The sequence below is a fragment of the Styela clava genome, chromosome 7, assembly GCF_964204865.1.
Source record: "Styela clava chromosome 7, kaStyClav1.hap1.2, whole genome shotgun sequence".
NCBI lineage: Eukaryota > Metazoa > Chordata > Ascidiacea > Stolidobranchia > Styelidae > Styela > Styela clava.
The window spans coordinates 12,746,936-12,769,282 of NC_135256.1; the positions used below are offsets into that span (position 1 = coordinate 12,746,936).

General features: G+C 34.3%; 4 protein-coding genes across 5 annotated transcripts in view; 3 read left to right on the forward strand and 1 right to left on the reverse strand.

Annotated features, from left to right (window-relative positions):
- Nucleotides 1-5,085: 5,085 nt before the first annotated feature.
- LOC120327559 (uncharacterized) lies at nt 5,086-6,624 on the forward strand. Its single transcript, XM_039393879.2, has one exon. The coding sequence runs from the start codon at nt 5,086-5,088 to the stop codon at nt 5,809-5,811; it is 726 nt and encodes a 241-aa protein (XP_039249813.2). The 3' UTR covers nt 5,812-6,624.
- A 21-nt stretch (nt 6,625-6,645) lies between these two features.
- Nucleotides 6,646-9,536, forward strand: LOC120327557 (vacuolar protein sorting-associated protein 16 homolog). The gene has a single exon (XM_039393877.2). The coding sequence runs from the start codon at nt 6,652-6,654 to the stop codon at nt 9,217-9,219; it is 2,568 nt and encodes an 855-aa protein (XP_039249811.1). The 5' UTR covers nt 6,646-6,651; the 3' UTR covers nt 9,220-9,536.
- A 6-nt stretch (nt 9,537-9,542) lies between these two features.
- On the forward strand, nt 9,543-12,660 carry LOC120327558 (uncharacterized). Its single transcript, XM_039393878.2, has 4 exons — nt 9,543-9,649; nt 11,185-11,345; nt 11,779-11,870; nt 11,941-12,660. Exons 1-4 carry the CDS (start codon nt 9,579-9,581, stop codon nt 12,346-12,348), a joined length of 732 nt encoding a protein of 243 aa, XP_039249812.1. The 5' UTR covers nt 9,543-9,578; the 3' UTR covers nt 12,349-12,660.
- A 1,011-nt stretch (nt 12,661-13,671) lies between these two features.
- LOC120328256 (E3 ubiquitin-protein ligase rnf213-alpha-like) overlaps nt 13,672-22,347 on the reverse strand; it is a 37,089-nt gene continuing 28,413 nt past the window's right edge. For both annotated transcript variants that reach the window (XM_078114330.1, XM_039394693.2), the window contains exons 36-49: nt 21,325-22,151; nt 20,805-20,955; nt 20,188-20,360; nt 18,570-18,709; nt 18,210-18,303; nt 17,408-17,525; nt 16,871-17,070; nt 16,252-16,420; nt 15,862-15,906; nt 15,706-15,783; nt 15,517-15,633; nt 15,222-15,417; nt 14,571-14,700; nt 13,672-14,209 (exon numbers count right to left, since the gene is read on the reverse strand). In XM_078114330.1, the coding sequence (XP_077970456.1) occupies nt 14,062-14,209; nt 14,571-14,700; nt 15,222-15,417; nt 15,517-15,633; nt 15,706-15,783; nt 15,862-15,906; nt 16,252-16,420; nt 16,871-17,070; nt 17,408-17,525; nt 18,210-18,303; nt 18,570-18,709; nt 20,188-20,360; nt 20,805-20,955; nt 21,325-22,151 (2,586 nt within the window). In that variant the 3' untranslated portion in view covers nt 13,672-14,061. The remainder of the gene's footprint in view (nt 14,210-14,570; nt 14,701-15,221; nt 15,418-15,516; nt 15,634-15,705; nt 15,784-15,861; nt 15,907-16,251; nt 16,421-16,870; nt 17,071-17,407; nt 17,526-18,209; nt 18,304-18,569; nt 18,710-20,187; nt 20,361-20,804; nt 20,956-21,324; nt 22,152-22,347) is intronic.

Sequence of the window (22,347 nt, forward strand, 5' to 3'; positions counted from 1 at the left end):
ATTTTTAATTTTAATTACGTGTCAGAAACCAAAAAATATAAAAAGCGTTGACATTTATATAGCAAATTTTTTTTTGAAATATTTATTGATATTGTGAAGATTGGCTCTTACGTATGCAATTTTATTTGAAGTGAAATAAAATTAGAAATTGTCTGAAGTCATGCATATTCTGCCTGGGGCATTTAACATTAATATGAAAATATAAAAGTTTCAAAAACCAAAATGAATGTTTTAATAAAAAAAAGTATGTAAATTAAACCGTAGGAGATAGATAGCATGAAATATGTTTACAGTTGTAGGGTGAACAACGGTAAATTACGCATATGGCTGTTTTAAACGAATTGATCATTGAATTACAATTAAAAAGAATCCTAATTTCATTCTGAACATACGTCATACCCTGCACCCCGTAAAACATATTTGACTCTAAAATTTTGCTATTGTGCTTATTCGGTGTATTGTGCTTCAATTTATATTTCACAATCAGAATAGTGATTTATAAATGATGTATATAATTTTATAAAGAGTTAAAGATATTGAATCGGCAAACTATTTGTTTATGAATTTTGTATTGGTTTGTAACAAACTCTTGTGAGCTTAGCGATCGTATAGTTACCACCCAGTCATGTACCATAAACTTTGAATTACCTATTTTGTATACTGTACTGTATAAGTATATGTTTCATTTTTAAGTTCGACAACGGCAATATAATCCCTTGCTCTCTCATTTCATTTTTTGTTAATTTCGAAAAGAAAGCTACAAAGACAATCACTTCAACAACAGCAATTATCAAAAAGATCCATATATACACTTCCTGTCCAATAAGTGAAAACCATAGACCTTTCCCCGACCTTTGACCCCCGAAAAATTCTTCCTGTACTTTACCATTGCAAAATTTTCGGGGCTATTTCAAGAGTGCTTTTGCGAGTTGGCGCCTGTAAAATGGGGTATGTGTTGCAAACCATCATTATGATTCATCGCATACAAAAATCTGTTTTTTAAAAGTACCGGTAAAAAATTTTAGCATGGTCTATCACAGCTATTTTTACACTAATTTTTTATTACTGCAATTAAATCTAAATTCCTAAGAAGACAGAATGATAATTGAATTATCTGATTTATATTTAAGTTTCCGAAACACAACTGAAAACTGACGAATAGAGTTCAAAAACGCGAAAACGAGATAATGTTTACGGCCACGCTTGAAAATCTGTCTGAGTGAGAAAAGTGTCTGAGCGGATGCGAAAAGGGAGCATTGTTACGTCACTCTTTGCATCTTGCTGATTGGCCAATGTCACGATGTTAACAAGGAAGTCGATGCTCGGGGAAAGGTCCATTGAGGTCTATATACACCTCAATGTTTAAAACACATAAATCGGGCTTTAGGTTCGGGAAGTTGCAAAAGGTTCGTAGTAATACAGACCGCATTGTTCTCACAAATAGTTATAACCAACAATTTTAAATTTGTCTGTTTCGAAAGAAGTACTTGGTTTTGCGTAGGTGAACTTTGAGGGTTACTCTTTTCTCTGATGACATGAAACAACATGTCATTGGTTTTTTCTAATATTAATTTCGGAAATATCCGTTGTCGGAGCACCATATTCTCGCAAAGTTTTGTTCTTGCAAAGGGCGGACACTTATTTATCCAACAATTTTAAATTTGTTTGTTTCGAATGAAGCACTCGGTTTTGCATAGATAAACTTTGGCAGTTACTGTTTTCTCTGATATTGATTTTTTTTTTTTTTTTTTTTTACATACATTTTTTTTTTTATTAATAAAAACATCTCAGATATTGATTTCGGAAATATCCGTCATCGGTGCACCATATTCTCGCAAAAGGCCGTTCTCATGAAGGGTAGACACTTATTTTGAATACCGGTACAGCTTTCACAGTGTAACGTTGTAGCCAAAGCGTACCGGTATATATAATACAGTAATAGCACAATTTGATGATTGCGGCAATAGCAATAACGCAGTAAGGTAGGTTTCTGGTTTTCTTTTGCCTGGTTACTGCGGTTCTAACCTAGCTAGGCCTATCACCAGAAACTAGGCTATTTAGAAACTTACTTCTGTACTTAGGCTATCAAGTTAAGAGTTTTACTAGATTTTGTCCAGTTTAGTGGTACCGGTATTTTAAGCTCACAATTTGAGATTTTGGAACTTATGCACCAGTACGGTACGGTGCCGGTACCGTACTTCAATAACAAGCTTCCCATGGCATTCGCGGGATTTTTCATGAGTACTGCTTTACTATGCTTTTGCTATCACTTTTTGCCTAAATATTGTTCCTACCGGTACCGTACTGCGGTACCGGTATCTCTGTATCTAGGATAGGATTTACATATTTATCCTGGGGGAGAGGAAAGTCGATAAGAGGGCTTAACCATATGGCGAACCAAGGCCTCTCGTCCGATTACCAGTCCATGCTGCCATGTCGGGTATGGGATTAGTTTTAGTTATTTGTTTTTCGGAAGCATGGACTTGATGGTGGAGGAAGTCGTAACCGACCAGCGGTTACGTGAACCACCCTATGACGGCGAGGTGTCCAGCAATCCTCTCGCACATAACTATCCCGCATGGGATTCGAACCTGCGAATCCACACAGGATAATCAAAGATGCGGTGACGAGCGTATTCCTAACGCTTAGCACAATGAGCCACACCGCCGCGCGAAAGAAATCATGTAACTTAGTCTAAATTAAATGTTGTAGCTGTGCAGATATGAAGCTTTATTTGAGTCATATATACAGTATATATAAAGATATCGTATTGTAAATCTGTAGATTCTGAGATTGGCCGGTTGCATAACTTGTGATTACAGGATTATTTACAGGATTACCGGTACCGGTACTGGATTAAAAGATTAGCCATATTACTGTATTAGGAACTGTTTTCAAAACTATTTGGGCTGTTTTTTTTTGTGTAGGCTATATACGGTCTTACTACTTACTGAATACAGCGCGAAACACCGCAAAGAGCGCAAAACAGCGCAAAACAGCGCGAAACAGCGCAAAACAGTGTGGAAACAGCGCGAAAGAGCGCAAAACAGAGGGAAACAGTGTGAAGCAGAAAAAAACTTTTGCAATGAGTTCGGGGCACCTTGTTTTGAGTTGGAGTACCACGGCAGCAAATTAAAAACACAAACCAACGTATGTAGCCAGTAATGCTGTAATGGCAGGTCTGCCCCTGCTGGTGACACATTTTGGGTACCATAATTTAGAACATTTTCCATATGGATATGGTTGGCTTTAGGGTTAGGGTTAGGTAAAAAGGGACCTCCAGAAGTATGTGCACCAAGATGGCGCACAACCTGAAAATAGTATGTGCGTGTGTGTCTAGCGGATTCAGGTTGTGCGACATATTGCTGCACATACTTCTGGAGCACCAAAAAGGTAGATAAAATTTCGCATGATGACCTACAATCCGGTACATAACCTTGTAAATATGCCGGAAATAGCGCCATAAAACCATGGCGAGAGGCGCCGTGGTTCTTTCGTGGCAGGAGGTGGTATTGACTGCGTCTCCTGTTTTGCGCTGTTTCCCTCTGTTTTGCGCTGGTTTCCTTCTGTTTCGCGCTGTTTTCCTCTCTTTTGCGCTGTTTCGCGCTCTTTTGCGCTGTTTCGCGCTCTTTGCGGTGTTTCGCGCTGTATTCAGTAAGTAGTAAGACCCGGCTATATAATATTAGTATAGGAATGTAGAAATTGCTTTGACATTAATTGTCATGGAAAGCTCACTAAAAGATGACAGCAATTTAGGCTTGGCAGCTGGAATTACGGATTTAAATTGGTTTCAAAATGCAGATGACGTCGTTCCACCAAATAATATTACAGATTCAAATCATGAATCAAGCAAGTCAGAATTTGAACAGCATGGAGAAATAAAAAATTCAGGAGATGAGAATATTTGTCAGTTTTTAGGCAAAACTGCACAAGTGGTTTCAGCTCATCTTTTTCAAGGCTTTGGTGAATTATTTTTACAGAGTGAGAATCATGAGCTCTTCATTATTGATAAACTGTCTCAACAAGAACAGAAAGCAAAAGAATATGAGAAGGAATTAGAGCAAGGAAAACAAGAGTTGGCAGAAAAATTGAAAGTTTTATCAAACACTCTTAAAATTGGACAGAATGAGGGTGAATCTACCCAGTAATGTTTTATTTAGCCTGAAGTTCAATCTTAAGTTTGAAAGATACAACAGGAGATTCAACAGATTGATAATAATTTGAAGTGAATAACATTGAATAGTTCATTATTCTGATCTCCCAAGAAATATGTGAAACATATGTTCATAACTTCATTATTTTTCCCAGCTACCAATAAGTCAAGATACATATTTCTGGAATAGTATGTTATGAATATATGTTTAATAAGTAGGAAGTATGCTGATTCAGTCAAATATTCAGCATTGAGTTGTTGATTGATTTAGTTGTGTAGACTCTTAGTAGTTTTCAATGACGTCTATGAAATCATCCGTGTATTTGTTTTTTACAAGAATTTGAGTATTTCTCTGTTTTAGTATTTTGCAACACTCAATTGGTATTTACAATGCTTATTTTTTATACTTTTCAGCACTCCAGAAGTATGTGTACCAATATTGTAACTAATTTTGTTCGCCTACTTTACATCAAGTTGTGTAAAGAGGGGAAAGCCTATGGTCAGGTGGTATATTCAGGAATAAAATTATGGCCCAACCCTAACCTGATACACATACTACGGGAGTACCTACTTGTAATCTGTATTACTCGCCAAATTGATTCAGTCGCATTGGCCCTCTCAACAATACATTAACACTTAAATTTCACTTAATGAACTTCTGTTGTTCGTAACATAAAAAATTGACTGTTCTAAAATGCTACATCTAAATTTTTGTTGCTTGCTCATGTGCTGTTTAATATTGAAATCATAAACTATTCTAGTAGCCTACGATTTTCATATTAATATAAACCATGATTTGGAAGCAATGGCAATAAAAAGCCGATAAGGGTTAATTATACCCAACTCCTCAAGTTGCATATTCTATGTTACATTGATTATTTTTGTTTATTTGGGTTCTGATTATTGTCAAATTATTTTGTTTAAATGATTGAATGAATTTTTTGTTGTTTCAGATTTTATATTCGTGGAATGTTGCTAATTTTATATCTCTAAGAATGTCATCTCAAGATGGAGGTTTTGCAGAGCTACTGCAATATCAGTTAAAAGGTTTACAGGAGAAAAATGTGAAAATTGAATGGGACCAACATTTGCAAAAATCGTTGAATACCCATAAATCATGTTACATTGAAAATACTAAAATTGTTGCTAATATAGAAAATGGATTAAACGATTTATCTGCTCTTCATCAAAACACCACTGACAATCTGAAGCAGCTGAATAGCTTGTCAGAAAATTCAAATACTTCAAAAGAAAAATGTGAAGCATTGAGGCTAGAAAACAAGAAACTAACTGAAGAAATTGAAGAAAAAAGGCAAGAATTTCAGAAAGTGAAGGAACAACTTGAAGACCAAAGAAAACAAATTGAGGAGAAGAATGTCGTCATTAATGCAAGAACGGAATTGTATAAGAGGCTTCTTGGTCTTGAGATACGTGTGTTGAAGAATAATCGAATGCAATTTGTGTTCAAATGTTCTGGCAAAGCAGATTGCTACATCATTATTAGTCTCAATGACAGAGTTTACGGAGTCCTAGAAAGTTACCCATTGTTGGAAAATCTCAAATCTATGGAAGATGATTTAAACAAAACTAATAATCTAGCCGGATTCATACAATACAGTAGAATGATACTGCAGAAACAGTTGGAAAACTCTACATGAATAAATGTGCTTTTTCTATTTCATCGACTGCTTCAGTAAATGAATGTTGCTATTCACTCACATCAATTACTGGTGTGCATCTGCTCTTTCACAATAATTTGATTGCTTCAAACTGCTTGGCATACTGTATTTTACTGCTTAATAGTAATTGGGTATACTTTATTGTGTTGCGTTTTACACTTTTTTAATTTAACAGAAAAAAGGATGCTGCTGAAGAAAATTTTTTGCTTCTGTTGTTACGATAAAACAATTTAATGATTTTGTCAGATTATCTTTTATTTTTTTGTGTTTAACATTTTAATTGTATAGTTTTATTATCGCATGTTATTTGATTTCATTTTTAACTCACACTTCCCCTATAAGAAATATCAAATTTTATGGTTGTAACTTGTAAGTGTGAATATTAACATTATTGACCACTACTAAGTGCTATCGTGTATATTTAAAATCTAAACATTTAGAAAGCAGGTGCTGGCTTGAATCCATGAGAAGTACCTTTTGACAAATATGTGCTGTTTGCGAATTATGGCTTATACATATATAAAAAAATCGCCGGAAAAAGACCAAAAGTTGAATTACCAAAGACTGTCAGGATTTGGTAGAAAATAGAATTGTAGAGAACTGTATTTGTTATTATTATTATTGAACAAACCATAACCATTGTATTTGTGATAGTGAATTTGTTTTTGTAATTGTGATCACATTTTGTTTCTAAACTGCAAATTTCCGATGTCAATACACCCCAACACTGCCCCCATTGTCTTGTTTTCTCATTGCTCACGTCATTTTTACCCACTTGTTTTATCTTTGTAGTTAACCATACCTATCAGATAGATCATCATGAGTGAAACTGTGGATTGGAGCCCTTTGGGCGATGTTACTTATCAAAAGAAAACCATCTATCCATCTATGAGATGGAATCAAAATATTGATTTGTCAAAGAATCTTGTGGCTATTTCTCAATGTGGAGGTCTGATTGCTACAATGAAAGATGAGAACTTAACGGGCCAAGGTACTGGAATAAATCGCCCAATTTTGAGTGTGTACAATGCTGCCGGAGAGGGAATTGGAAGTTGTCGTTGGAATAGCGGACTGGTGATTGGGCTGGCCTGGACAAACTTGGAAGATTTGTTGTGTATACAAGATGATGGAAGAGTCCTGATTTACTCCATGTTTTGTGAGTTCATAAAGGTAATTGAAATGGGAGTGGAATCTTGTGAAAGCAAAGTTCTGGATTATCGTACCTTCATGAGTGGATATGGTACTGGTTTGGTTGTCCTCAATGGATTATATCGATTTTATCTTGTGAACAACATTTATGATATCAAACTGAAAAAACTAGCCGATACACCTGGATTGAGAACAGCTCCAAGCAGTTGGTGTGTTTTGGCATCAGAACGAGACCCAAGGATACTTGTTTCAAATGAGAATGAAATATATTTGTTGAAATGTGGAGGTGAATGTTCCTTGCAGTTTCCCACAAGCATGCAATCGAAAGTTACATCATATATCGAAATGGCAGCTTCTCTCAACGGCAAGCATGTTGTTTTATACACCGATGCAGGCATAATGTGGATGGGTTCTTCTGATTTTCAAGAAAAATATTGTGAGTTCAACACAAATAATAATAGTCGCCCGAGACAGCTTCTGTGGTGCTGTGACTATTCTTCATCAAGAACTGTCAATTCAGACAAAAATGAAACTATAAGTTCTGCAGTTGTCGTGTACTGGCCAAGACTTGTACTTCTTGTTGGATTAAAAAAGGACTGGGTAAGATTTGCTGTTGATGAACCCCAGGATGGTATGCCTTCAAATCACCTTCAATTGGATCTTGATGGAGTTCACATGTTGTCTTCCCAAAGACACGAGTTTTTACAGAGAGTGCAAACTGAATCTGAGGGAATATTTAAAATTGGATCTATGGCTTCTGGTGCATTGCTTCATGCTGCAGCGAAAGAATTCAAAAAGGAGAGTCAAAAAGCAGATGAATACATGAGGATGCTGCTTGAAAAACAGGAACTGCAATCTGCTATTGAACAATGCATATTAGCTGCCGAATCAGAGTTTGATTCAGAATCTCAGAAATCACTTTTGCGATCAGCATCTTTTGGCAAAGCATTTTATCCAGATATAAGAATTACGGAGATGTTTGTTGATGTTACCCGTACTTTAAGAGTACTCAATAACATCAGAGAGGGAAGAACAGGGATACTTCTCACTTCAAAACAACTTGATTTTCTTACTGCTGGAACAGTTATTGATCGTCTCATTGCAAGACGACAATTTGCAGTGGCATATCACATCTGCAAGTTTCTTCGTATCCCAGAAAACCAGGGATCAAGTCGTGTACTGGCACATTGGGCCTGTTATAAAGTGCAAAAAGCTGACATGGATGATGATACTACAGCAAGAGCTATTAAAAATAAATTAAGATCTGCAAAAGGTGTTTCTTATGCCAGTATTGCTGAAAAAGCTGTCAAATGCAAAAAAATGGATTTGGCCGTAAAGCTTTTGGAATATGAGCAACGGGCTTCTGAGCAAGTAAGGCTTTTAATTGCTCTTGGACAACATGGACTAGCTTTAGAAAAAGCAGTGATCAGTGGAAACACGGACTTAACATATGAAGTGATTGGCCATTTGAGAGAGCGTAGCAGTCTTTCTGATTTTCTGATGACCGTTCGTCAACACCCCACTGCTTATCGACTATATCTGAAATCATGCAAAGACCAAAACCCAGATATGTTGAAGCATCTTCATGAGCAAGAAGACAACTTTTTAGAACTTGCTCATTGTTATGTAAGAGAAAGCTATGGAACATTCAGTCCAGAAGACAGAATAGTATCACTGCAAGAAGCACACCAAAACTTTTTGAAAGCAAAAGATGAGTTCGGAGCGAAAGCATCAGAAGATCAATTGAAACTTATAAGACAACAGACATTGCTGGAAGAAGAAAGTGAGCAATCGTATGTTGAGACTTCAATTCACGACACATTGAACAATCTCCTGTTGTCTGGGAATGTCAAGAAAGCAGATCAATTGCGCAAAGAATTCAAAGTTTCTGATAAACGATGGTGGATTCTACGCATTACTACTTTGGCACAGCTAGGCCATTATCAAGAATTGGAAAGCTTTTCAAAGAGTAAAAAATCACCAGTTGGATATTTGCCGTTTGTTGAAGCATGTGCTAACTATGGTGCATATCATGAGATTGGAAAATACATAGGAAAAGTGGCTCAGGATCAACGTGTACTCGCACTCATCAAAGCTGGCAATATAAAGCAAGCTGGTGATCTTGCGATGCAAACCAAAAATACAAATGACCTTGATTTAGTATTGAAAAGATGTGGAGTAGAAAATAGAGACACTGCAGAACGAGTGGTTGCAATGTTAAATCAACTACAAAGATAGACTTGAATAAATAAGTTAATAAATAATAAACTGTGCAATATTGATTTGAAAAATAGTAAATGCTTTTTGCAAATATGTTCAATGTCATCAATTTTATATTATGGTTCTGTATCGTATGAATGAATGGTCAAACTTTTGATTCACAGAAAGCTAATTGATTAAAAACTATATTCTTTATGATGAAAACACTGAGATAACTATAATAGCTAATTATTCTGATTGAGTGGTTGATAATTTGTATCTGTTCCATTTTGTTGTGGGATTCTCCAGATAAAAATAACTTACAATTATATTTCAATATTTTCTTGTGCATTCTATATGACAGGTTTTTATGTTGTTGCATAATATTTAAAACAAGCATGAGTGAGAAAGTTATGGATGTTAAAGTGGATAAAGAGATTATTGATCGAATCAAGCATATTGAGAGTTTGTAAGTAATTTAAATAATATTAGTGTCTTCAAGTATATTCTGAGAAGAATAAATAGTTACTTCTTGTTGTATCCACAGTATATAGGTAACTATAGCATTCGCTTATTTATTTTTAGTCTCTGGGAGTCCAGAGTTAAAATTCTCAATTCATTGGAATTGCAGGGTTTCAAAATTGCTAAAATAAGTTGAAATTCTACTAGAACTTGAAGCATTAATTTTTATTAGCTCTCTCAGCTGCATATTAAAAAAGTCGAATGTTTACCAAAGTTTCAGGTATTGAAATTTGACTTCTCGATGTTGGGGTCAAATATTTAGAGTCTATTTTAAATTTTCTCAGTCTTCATACAATCATGTTGTATTATCATGTTTCCTCCTAGGAATAAATATGATATTCCTAGCTTAGTATCTTAGGGCAGTGGTCGGCAACCTTTTTTAATTGACGGACAGGTTTAGCCTGGCCAAAATTTTGACGGACCACCTTTATATAAACGAACTAAGCTTATGTAGTGAATTCAAACGCGTTAGAAAATCTATGTTGACAATATACACAAAAACGAAGGTGATGATATTTATTGCGAGATCGGCAATTGTGCTATTGTTTCCAATCCGGAGATTGTATAAAACATCGATATTTAGCATATTTTTCGAACCGCGGAACACTTTTTAGATTATGAATTTTTCGCGGAACAACAAACGAAAATTTCTAAATTTCGTGGAAACTATCCGAATAAGCAATAATCACTGTCAGGTTTCGCGTAGGAATGAAATTACAGCAGGACCAATGACTCAAGTTGTAAAAAGACGTAACAAATTCATTACTTCAGAGAACAAAAGTACACTGAAGTACCAATGAAAAATATTTAAAACTGGCTGTTCGTAGCTGTTAATAGCAATGCAATTTTAATATGATATATATATGAACTTGTTTAGATGAGCACGCATCGTTTATTTTGGTCTGAATTCAGGAATGGCAAACACGTAGTTCTCCTTCAATGGTCGTCTTTCTGGCGTCAAAAATTCTACTTGTACTTCTACTATTAAATGAATTTATTGCTTTCATTAGGGGTATTCTACGAGTCGGGTTTGGAATTTTCCCAGCTTTAATCAACTTTTATAATTCACATTACGAAAACGAGTCAATGTTCCTGAAAATGATTAAAAATGGGGTTTAAGCGATGATTAAATTTAAATTGTTACGTTTCCGTTTACATTTAGCTGTTCAGTTATTGTTTCAACTTTCGGAACAACACGGAACACCAGCTTTCAGTCGTAGGGTTTGTAGATATTAGATTGTATATATGTTACCAGGGCCTTGTCTGTTTTTAGGTCATCTTTCTGCGGACCGGTAGTCACCTTTCCGCGGACCGGTGATGGGCCGCGGCCCGGTGGTTGCCGACCACTGTCTTAGGGTATATAACGTATATATTGCAATCTAAAAAACTTGGTAAATATTGTTGATTAGATTATAATCAATATCAACAATACGAAGGGAATTTAATGATTTGAATTAGTTCACATATAACTCTTTTATTTAGTTATGAACAAGCTCCTCCAGGATTCTTGAAAGAAGAGGAAGAGCGACCAGAAGATTGTATTCCAGATGAAGCAGCGAATAAAGAAGCAAGGGACTTTCTTGCAAATGCTCCCAAGAAAGGATTATGGATGCCTCTTGGAAAGGAAGTCAAAGTCATGCAATGTAAGTTCTTGTAGTGGAGAATCCATTTCTGAATATTACCTATTTTTTTGCATATTTTGCTATTTTTTAAGCATATCTGGCATATCATAGAAACCTATTTAACCAAAATTTAAAACCACCTGCAACTTGTATGAGAGAAAAATATTTTGGTTTTTGCACTCCAACAATAACAATGAAAAGTCATTTCAGAAGTTAAAGTGTAAGAAATTCAATTTCTCTCGCAAACTTCTGAAATTATTGCCCAAGCTTGATCAACTCAATCCTAATGCACGCATCCACGCTACTCAAATAACTTTTTTATTGTTCCTTATAGTCGTTAAGCAGGAAATGTGGTTTCACACAATTTGGTACTGGGAAATTGACACAGTCACTGCGTGTGTATATATATTTGACACCTTGAGCAAAACCGAGTACATATTTTAAATTAATTTAGGTTGGAGGTGCAAACAGTATGGCCACCGAACAGGGGACAAAGAATGCCCCATGTTTAAATCTGGAAATTCTGCAATTGAAAAGTTTCGTGAGGTGAGATTTGTCAGCTGACAGGTATACATTTAGAAATCATTTTTTCTATAATTTGTTACCTTACCCCCAGGCTTATGAGGACCCGATGTATCATTTTGTTGAGTCTTCAAAAAGAGAAGAAAACGAAAAAAAGAAAAACTGGCTTCAACAGTTGTTGGACATGCCAACAACTAGCGAGTCAAGCAGTGATGACGAATCAAAGAAACACAAGAAAAAGAAGAAATTAAAATCTAAAAAACATAAAAATCAAGAAAAAGAGAAAAAGGTTAAGAAGACGAAAAAACATCACACAGAAGAATGTACGATTGAGAAAAAACACCGTTCAAATAAAAGTCACAAAAAGAAATCTTCTCATAGTGATTCGGACTCTGACACATCAAACAAACGACATTTACATGATTTTAAACATAAAAAAAGGAAACATGATAATTCACCTAGTAGAAAACATGTTTCAAAAAAGCATAAACACAAATCTTAGTATCATTTTATTTTGTTTTTTTAATTATATGCCGAGATCAATTTCATACAGACTAAGTGATTTCAGCCATAGATACCCATTATTTACTTGTATATTTTAAAGTAACTTCTGGCCATATTAACGTCTGTTGGCATCTACTGTCACTTTTTTGTAACCGCGCTCAACTAATGTAGTCCAGAAAGAGTTTTGAGCACTTCAACAAATGGCTATATTACGACGAAGCACAGGGAAAGGTGATTATTAGTTATTATTTAAACTATTTTTTGTTATACAATACTGTTGTTTTCGTAAATAAATTTTATTCAAAACCTGTGTATTCTGTTATTACTCGAGCCAAGTAGAAAACTTACTGTAATAGCAACACAACACTCGAGGACCACCTTTCTCCACTCTAGTGTAATGCGGCCAGGGGCCATTTGTCCAGCCAGATTAACTTTTTGAAAAAATCTAATTTGAGATAAGTTTTAACATCAGAAAAAAACATAATGTGCTATTTATTACAACTAAATTGGACTGTTGCATGAAAATTGCTAGTTGCAGAGCTCTATGTTTCGTTGATGTGAATTGTAGTTCGTGCGGAGCTGGCGTTGGCGAATGGTTCGATTTCGATATTATCATATCCTCAAAAGATAAATATCCAATTAAGTATAATATTTCAGGCTGATTGAAGTAAGACATAATTGTGTCTTTTTGACATCAAAGATCTGTGTAACTCCGCTGAACACCTTCCTACTAGAGACGTACCGATACCACTTTTGTCGCCGATACCAGCTAAAAACTCCGTTACCGATACGTCGATATTTGAAAAATTTTCGATACCGATACTATGTAATTATTACCTGATTTGTGCAGGGCAGACGGGTTGAAACAATAGTCTGAGCATTATTAATAGTGCACATTATTTCGGATACATTGAGTTACGTGCGCAGGATTATGTGCCAATATAACGTATTTTTTATTTTACACATCAGAAAATTCACTAATATTCGATTGATATATTTTTTTATAATTACAATGTAATATTAAAAATGTCATTATAAAAATTTGGCAGCGGAAATACCCATATTAGTTGAGCCAATTTGGCTGATAAATCGCTAAAACAGGTCAGAATCCGATTTCCGTTTATAGTAGCGGGGTGGGAATGTGTATGGCTCGTAGTTCACGATCTATCCAGGCAAAAAATAATTTCAAGAATAGTATTCTAATCTATTTTCATAACATTCTGGATCATATTGAGTAGCTAAATATATCGGAAATATCGGTCTACATTTAGCCGGTACATCTCTAGTTCCTACAATCTACATCAACAAGAGGCATTCTGTAACTGCTTAGCCACAGTAATTTTATTTCTTGTCAGAAATTGTTTGAAATATACAGAAACATGATCAGGATTTGAAAATTAATTATCTCGAATAAAACGCTATTAATTTGCACCCACTATTTCATAAAACAAATTACTCTCAGTCTTGAAGTCAATAAATATATTGAAGATAACAAGGAAAAATGCCAATTCTGCATAAATAAAAGGAATATACAATTCTAGAAATAACAAGTTTAGTAATTACTTAAAATCATCATATGTTTTTTTAATGAACAAACGTAAATTGGTAATTAATACAATAGATGATTAGTATGAATATACTGTACTGATCAGTCATTGGGAGAAGATATTCAATTACTATGTTCAAAGCTAAAACCAGGTTGAAAGTATGCTCATGAAGCCTTTGCAAGATAATGAACCGTGTAGGAGAAGAGATCAGAAATGTGTTTGCAGCACAATTCAACAGGTAAGTTGCAGTACCAAGAGTCGTCCTCGTTTTGATCAAGAAATTCAATATTTGGAAAGACATCTTCAACCAGACTGAAAAGGGAGAATAAGTGTGAACACATTACATTATTTTGGGTAAGCATCAATAAATATGTATATATTTTTTTTTCAAGTGACAAAACTGCCTGGTTGAAAATTGCCCCACCACTCTGAATGAGATGAATATTTCAGTACTTCAGATTAAAACCAACAAATGCTGCCACTGCAAAATTTGGCTTACATTGTCAAACGAGTGGAATATCATGAGTTGTTCCATAAATCTGTATGGGTGATGCTCTCAATATTAACACAGTTTAATTTATTTGTATTGTGCGAATGCTTGATGGTCATTTTCATAGTGACAAGGAATGAATATTTTAATGGATGAAAGCTTAGTAAAATCACGTCTAAATACCTCCAGTTTCCTTGCAGATCTTCGGGCATAGTTATCAACATTTCATTAATTTTCTGCTGTAACTTTGCAATATCTGTTCTTTCCAGTGATTCTGCTATATCAGCTTCCAGTGGAATGTTTTCTTGATCAACTAGAAAGTCAAATATAACAATCATAATTTTGGTAATGAGAAGCTTTCATATTTATACCAAATGACAACTTAGTCAACACAAACCTCGGTTGCCTAACAGGCATGGTAATATTTGAAGTAAACTATTATCAGAGTGCCTATTTAAACCACCTCATATTGTGGGCCAATCAGTCTTCTCAACATAACAATAACCATTCCATGACATGATTATCCCAACTAGATTTGAAATTGCAAGCAGGGTACGCACACAATCTTGCCATTACTTAAAATTGGTTCCATTACATTTGAACCTGTGTACATTTGAACCCACGTACATTTGAACCCCGTACATCTGAACCCACGACAATTGCACCTGCGTACTATTGCACCTATGGAAATTTTTTTTGTTTTACGGATATTGGAACCCATACTAACCCTAACCCATGGGTTTTAGCACCCGCATATAGATTGAACCCGCGGATATACACATGGGTTCAAATGTACATGGTTCAAATGTACGGTCACCCTTGAAATTAACTTACTTGTTGATAAAGCTTCTCTGTATGGGTCAAGCCCTTGCTGAACAAATTGGACAGATTTATGCCAAGACAACCTTTGATATAGAGATAGTATATGCTTGATGTGGGCAGATTTTGAAATCATGAAAGTCTGTGAGGATGATATTTGAAGGTCTCGCTCAAGAAACTCACACAGAGACTGGGAAGCATCAATTTTCACCTGGAAATAAGAATATTTCGATGTGTGGTGATATAAAAATACTATTTGATGCTAAGATAAAAACATGCAAAAATAAGTGAAGCAGGTTGTAAGACATACCACAGCTAATAGTGCAATTGCAGTTGACAATGTTCTCACTCCTGTACATATCTCTGACGATAAACATCTTTCTGCTTGTCTGTCAACGTCCTGGGCTAATTTAGCTGTGAGTGACTCCTGGAAATAAATGTTGAACAATTATTCGTATGAATATTGGTATGACAGATCAAACAGTGGCCATAGACTCACCTGCTCAATGTTTGCAGACACTATTTTCCAATCAGATCCAATTCCAAAATCTTGTGGGTATTTCATATACGGTAGTGTCTGTGTATAAAAGAGTAATGATAGACTGAATGCATAACATAGAGCATTACCTACAATTGATAAAGTTATAAGACTTACATTTTTCTTGATCAGTTTCTTATCCAGTACAAATTTTTCAATAATCTGAAACAAGTAGTTTAGGAGTTTAAAAGAAGATATTTAACTACTGAATTTTGAACACATGCACTAACTAAAATACAGATGCATAATTGAAAATATAAGAAAACGATATAGTAGTGTATTTGTTAGCAAAGTCGGAAGAGGGCAGTTTGTTTGATAATTTGCATTTCTTGGTTTCAAAATGGGTAAAAATGCAACATCAATCCTGCTTTCAATACACTCAATTTCACAAAGCATTTGTTCAAGGTAATAGATTGCTGATAATAAAAAAGGCAATTGATAATGAAAATACATAAAGATGAAGGTAATTAGGTATGAACATGTTGTCTGTAAGAATTCAGTTGCCACCTGTTTTTCAAGTGCATCAATATTATAAGAGATACGATGGTGTTTTCCGTTCTCATCAAATGCAATATCATAATTTGAATGCTTGTATAACAAAGATATCAAATCACGATGTTCATCAATGAAAATAAAATCAGCTGAAACAAGATCAGGCACTTCAACTTCCTCGTCCCTAAAACACAAAATAACTGATTGAATCAAATAGTATAATGACAAACATCGCAGAAATGAATTAAAAGCATTGAGATTGTATTATCCATACTCTAACATTGTAAATAAAATAAAATAAAATACACAATAAAATATATAGCACAAAATTAAATTATTTATCACATGATGTAAGGATTATGAAACAAAAAACAATAGAGCGCAGCACAGCTTTATATTGAGTCAAAGTAAATGTGGATGTTAATGGAGAAATTATTTTACAACTGGAGATTTGATTATGTATACTACATTTCAATGGTGAAAAGTCCAGTAATCTTTCTAATTATAATCCCCCATAGAATTAGGAACAGTGGAGACCACAAAAAGTAATCCGAATTGCAAAGATTTTGATTTTTTGTAGCAGGAGCCAACCATTGAACCACTGTACAAAAAGATTTAAAAAATTCCCACTCACGTCAAACTTGAATCCATGGCAAAACCGCAATTGGAAAGAAAATCATTTTGTATATCAATCAGGTATTCCGCAATAAATTTAGCAAACTGTCCTCTTCCTCTAATAGTTGGTAGACCACTCGATATAGGACTGTCTTCAGATATCTCAACACCATATTTTTGCATTTTTTCTGGTGTACAATTTTGCAAGAATGGCAAAATCTAAAAATCAAATGAGATTTTTAGCAAAGACACCAATTTTTTGGAGTTCGGTAATTCTATTATATTCGAGGATAATGTGATTAACAGTTTTCCTGATTCTAATTTCAATGAATGTAAGTAACTTAAGCAATTTATTTTTTATTTTTAAGTGATATTCATGATAATTCTATTCACTTGATATGAAATGGTATTCGATAATTTGTACAAGAAGCTTAGATATAGGAGAAACCGTGCATATTAAAAAATCCAAAAATATTTTGCAAACATAGGGGAACATTCATTGAAATATTTTGAACATATATTGAATTAATAATACAAATCAAATTGAAATGTTTACCTTATTCCATGACAGAATATATTTTTGAATGAGTTTCTCATCATCGGCTCCATACTCAGTCAAGTAATCTCTGAAAGTTACTTTATCCGAGTCTTTCATGTCAATTTTGCGGCTATACCTTTATAATACAATAAATATATATCAAATCGACATTGATTGCATTTTATATGCTTTAATTTAGTATTCATTGCTAATGGTTACGTGTTCCATTTGCCACTAGCTGTACTTTTACAATTGGCAGTGAACTCAATGAATTTTTATACTCCGTAGCAAACTTTTTCATATCGTTAGTGCTTATGCTAATTTATCATACTTTCATCTCTTTGCATTCCACATTATCGGATAACATCCAAAATGTACGATTAAGGATATGATTATATATAATATAAGATAATTTAGTTATATTTCATTTATATGATAGGAAAAATATTTACGATATATAATATGTCAATAAATTATCATATACCAGTGCACCAGGGAGGTATGTCATTGCATTTTGAGAGGAAATATTACTTTGTATTCAGGGTAGTTCCACTAATGCTGTTTACAGTGTATTTTATTTATTGAGTGTTGTATAACATATTCATGCACACATTGTACGCTATTCACACTGTGCAAAAGCCTTAGCCACTAGCTAATGATTGATTAAAGATTGAACAAATATTAGAAACTGAGTTTTTATACATAGCCAAAAAGAGGAAAAATAAGATCTGATAAGTATTGAAAGGAATGTAAAGAAAATGGTTGGGAAAAGATAAGAGTGACAACTACATTATATATAAATTTAAACACAGATGCATACTTTTCAATCATAGAACGCTGCAATTGAAGAACATGCTGCAAGTCTTTCACAAGATGCAGATTGGGTGTTCGGAGTAATATCTTTACCACTTTACCTGTAAAATGTTTTCAAAAACAACTCTTTGATTTTCCTACGATAACAGTTCACTCTTACCATTCTTTTCCATTTCATCAGACTATGCAAGCACTGCTTCTAATAAATTCTTCTTACCCCACATATTAATGTGAATGTAATAAGATGTGTAATGTAATATTAATTTCCAAAAATGTATAGTTATGTATTTTACTTATAAATTCTATTCTATCAAGTATAGCAGTAAAATTGTGTATACTATCAGAAATAACATTGAAATTGAATTACCAAGATTAGGATCTAGACAATCTGATAGCTTTTGTGAAAGATGATTTAAATTTGGATGATCTATGAAATTCCAAAGCGAGACATGATCGTGATTGAATGGTGCTTCTAATTCTTCTGCAGTCGATACGTCATGCAGTAGTCTTCAATAAAAAAAATATATAAAAGTAAATTAGTTTAATAATATTTTATAACATCTATATTTCACAAAAGGCCATCCTGAAAACATAATTAGCATGAGAAATGCTTAGAAACACGTTTTATTCAATGGTTCCAAACTTGCAATGGTCTGAGTCTGACACTCTATAAGTGATCTATTTTCCTTCATGTGAAAGATTGTGGCCTTACCTGGAGCAAACTCATGGAAAGATATATAAAACCAGGTGAATAAAGAATATATTAAAGATTTTTTATACAATATTATCACACTATTTGCTCCAAACAAGGGTCTATATAAGACCCTAACAAGGGTCTATATAAGGCCCTAACAAATGTAAGGAGATTCTATAATTTGGAAGGAGCGAAAGCTGGTAAGCCTCACACTGGTTGAGGTGGGAGGCATGGGTTTAAACCCGAGATATGTAATCTAGGATACCAACAAAGCAAAGTCTATGCTATAATCGTGAATCCATCGCGCCCCTCTGAATGAATTGCTGAAGAAACAGATACAACTCGTAGTGTACGCATGCAAGATCTTATTTGTGTAATTACCGCAGGTTTCAAATCGTTCTCTTCAAAGTATTTTGGCAAAAAGTCTTTTTTTAAAAAACATTTCAATATTATACCAAATTGTCTGAACATTAACCCTTACCGTGCGGTGGGCATGTATACATACCAACGACAAAACTCGCTAGGTCACGGCGGTTACTTTAAGTTACCCATTGTTTTATTTAGCAATCGGTCGCAAACTGTTGGTCTAGTTTTTTCGGGTTTTAGTTTATTGATAAGAAGTTTTTTCCGAGATTAACATAATCGACGGTAAATCTCGCTTTCGTTTACGGCGGGAATTTTATTTGCGGCGGAACGAGGAGTGTTTTTGAAATTTATGCAAATTTCGGTGTTTTTTGGGTGGTAATAGAAGACATATTATCCCTTCCATCTACCAAAGTCTTTTGAGTTAGATCACGAAATTGCTACAGCAACAATATGCTATTGTTTGCCAACCACGAAGCGGTAACAGTAAAGGATTTAGCGAATATTTCTATGTTTATCCCGGTTTGAAATTTCAACTCCCAAGAAAAAAATGCCTTTTTTCTATTCGGTTTGTGACTCAGACTACCACTTTTAAAAAAAAATTTTTTTTAATCGCCAATTGCAAGCTCTTTAAATAAGCTTTTCAGCGAGCCGTCAGTGGGCAGCAGAGAATCATTAGTTTTTCGTAAGTCGATCGATTAGTTGTGGGGGTACAAATGCATAAAATCAGCGTAGCAAATACGATTATTTAATAAAAAATAAAAATCGCATGAAAAGGGTTAACATGTATATTAAGTGAAATTAAACAGTGTATTCATGGTGTCAAATTGTCAAGCTTTAACTGGGTGTGAAGGCTTCAGCCTTCAGGTTTATTTAATTTTCACAATTTGGTTTTACCTTCAATCATCACAATCAAAAGCCAATTAACCTGATTAATGGTGCACTTGTGGCGTCCTCAGCTCTTGTCATGATACTTTGTGCTTCTATAAGTTCTCTCTCAATATTTTGAAATACAGGAAGTATATAGTTTTGTCGGAATCTTTGCTCCCAATCCCTACGTTCTTCCAAGGTTGTCCAATTTTCTCGATGGTTAGCAGGTGACTGGAAAATATTTTTCAACCTATGACATTTCATGACTACTTTTATAATTGGTTAACAACTCAACTAATCTCAACAAAATAATTTAATGTGTTATGAAAAGACCTCTTACAGTTTGCATATGCAAAGGTGGATTACACGAAAGTTGCAGAGACCTTTGAACCTATCAGAAATTACATTTTCTCACGAAGGCCTTGGCATCATCAATAAATCTCAATCTATACTGATATGATCAATTCAATACTGATGGCATTCGTTAATATTTTTCGCAGAAGAGTTTCAACAATTTCCATAAGAAATTGAAACTAAAAATGCAATACATGGATCTGAATCTTTGCCTTTTTCATTTCCATTTATCATTATTGAACATTTTTAATGGATAGAAAACAAAATATTCGGGATAGAGTTGATGATTCGGGAAAATCCTATTTTGCTTAGTGCATATACCTCTCTCACAATTCTTAAGAGAATTTGGGACAATATAAGAACTGCATCATCCAAGTTCTTCGAAAGCGATTTTGACAAATCTTGCAAACTTTTATCAAGTTGCAGTCTAAGGTAATTGAAAGACTGAAGATCATCATTAAAACCCAGCATTCTAAAAGAAAATACTTTTATCAGATCAGCATAAAAGCTTACTATTAGTATAGCGGTAATTAGAGATTAACTAATTTTTACATGTAAATCGATTGAGGATTGTACATCTTTGGTGATTATATTTTCACACATACAATATTTTGTTAGTTAGCCATGGAACATGAACATCAAAAGTGACCATATGTGGGTCTCGAATCGTTTTGGTTTTTTCTGGAATAACAAAAATTTGAATACAAATTTATTACCAGTCTCTAGTTTTCGCATATGTTCAATTCAAAACATAAGATATTTTTTTAAGACTTTTTTATCAACTGATTTTTATGTGAGAAAAATGCAATAAATTTATGAATAACTTAATGAAACATCTAACCTTGATATTGTTACTGGATCAATTTGCAAACCAATAAGCATGGAAGAATGCAATATAAATTCAACCACAGCTGCGCCTTGTGGTGAAATTCGTTCAGCTGCATGTGACAACCTACTATCACCAGAACTCCTTTTATATCCAGCTTGACTTTGAGGTGTCAGAACTATTTTTTCATTACCACTTACAGGCCTATGGTTTGTACCTCCAATTGTTTTCTTGCATGTAGGGCATTGGGCTGTGTGTGTTGGTCGAGTACAATTCCCAATGCTGTATAAATGACCATCAGGACATCTATACATTGAACTATTTTGCTTATCAGTCAACCGATAATTTGCTGGCGTTGCAAAAAACAAATCTTCGGGCATTCCTGGTAAATATTGCAGCTCCAAAGCAACAGTATTTGTCATCAAGGTGAAAAATCCTTCCATGATTTCATTTTTGCAAGAAGCTGCAGCAGCAACCAGTATTACCAATTGATAGATAGTGTGGTTCTGATGCTGATTGGGAAAAAATTTTTTCAGAATAGTATACAAAAACTTGTCAGTAGACCTTGTCAATAGATTCGCACCAATTCCATTTTCTAACGCATTCAAAATATGTTGTCTTGTTCTCAAATCCTTCTGCTGGGACCAAGTAAATATGGCAAGTAATTTTGTAAGCATGGATCCATTTGGATTGCGCAACACTCCTTCAATTCCAAGTTCGAGATGTTCCATTTCTAATTCATACAATTCTGTTTTAACAGCAGTGTAATTATCACCAAGCAATGTCCAATAATCATTACCACTTGAGTCTGCAGCTTGAATCAATGCTTTTGAAATCAAATTCTGTAAAAAATGAAACATTTGAATATCAGGCAGGCATATCATTTACTCCAGGCATTTTCAACTGGTGTTCCGCAGGGAACTCTGGGGTTCTGTCATTACAGCACTAAATTTCAGTAAGTTTCCATTTAAATTCAAAAATCTACACTATTAAATTAAAGCGTTTAAATATAATCAAGTACCACTATCATAAATATAT

Excerpts from the sequence above, each read along its gene's own strand:
- LOC120327559 (XM_039393879.2), top strand. The coding sequence starts at position 5,086 with ATGAATTTTTTGTTGTTTCAGATTTTATATTCGTGGAATGTTGCTAAT.
- LOC120327557 (XM_039393877.2), top strand. The coding sequence starts at position 6,652 with ATGAGTGAAACTGTGGATTGGAGCCCTTTGGGCGATGTTACTTATCAA.
- LOC120327558 (XM_039393878.2), top strand. The coding sequence starts at position 9,579 with ATGAGTGAGAAAGTTATGGATGTTAAAGTGGATAAAGAGATTATTGAT. Across the intron at positions 9,650-11,184 it reads ATCAAGCATATTGAGAGTTT|TTATGAACAAGCTCCTCCAG; the intron begins GTAAGTAATTTA and ends TCTTTTATTTAG. Across the intron at positions 11,871-11,940 it reads CAATTGAAAAGTTTCGTGAG|GCTTATGAGGACCCGATGTA; the intron begins GTGAGATTTGTC and ends CCTTACCCCCAG.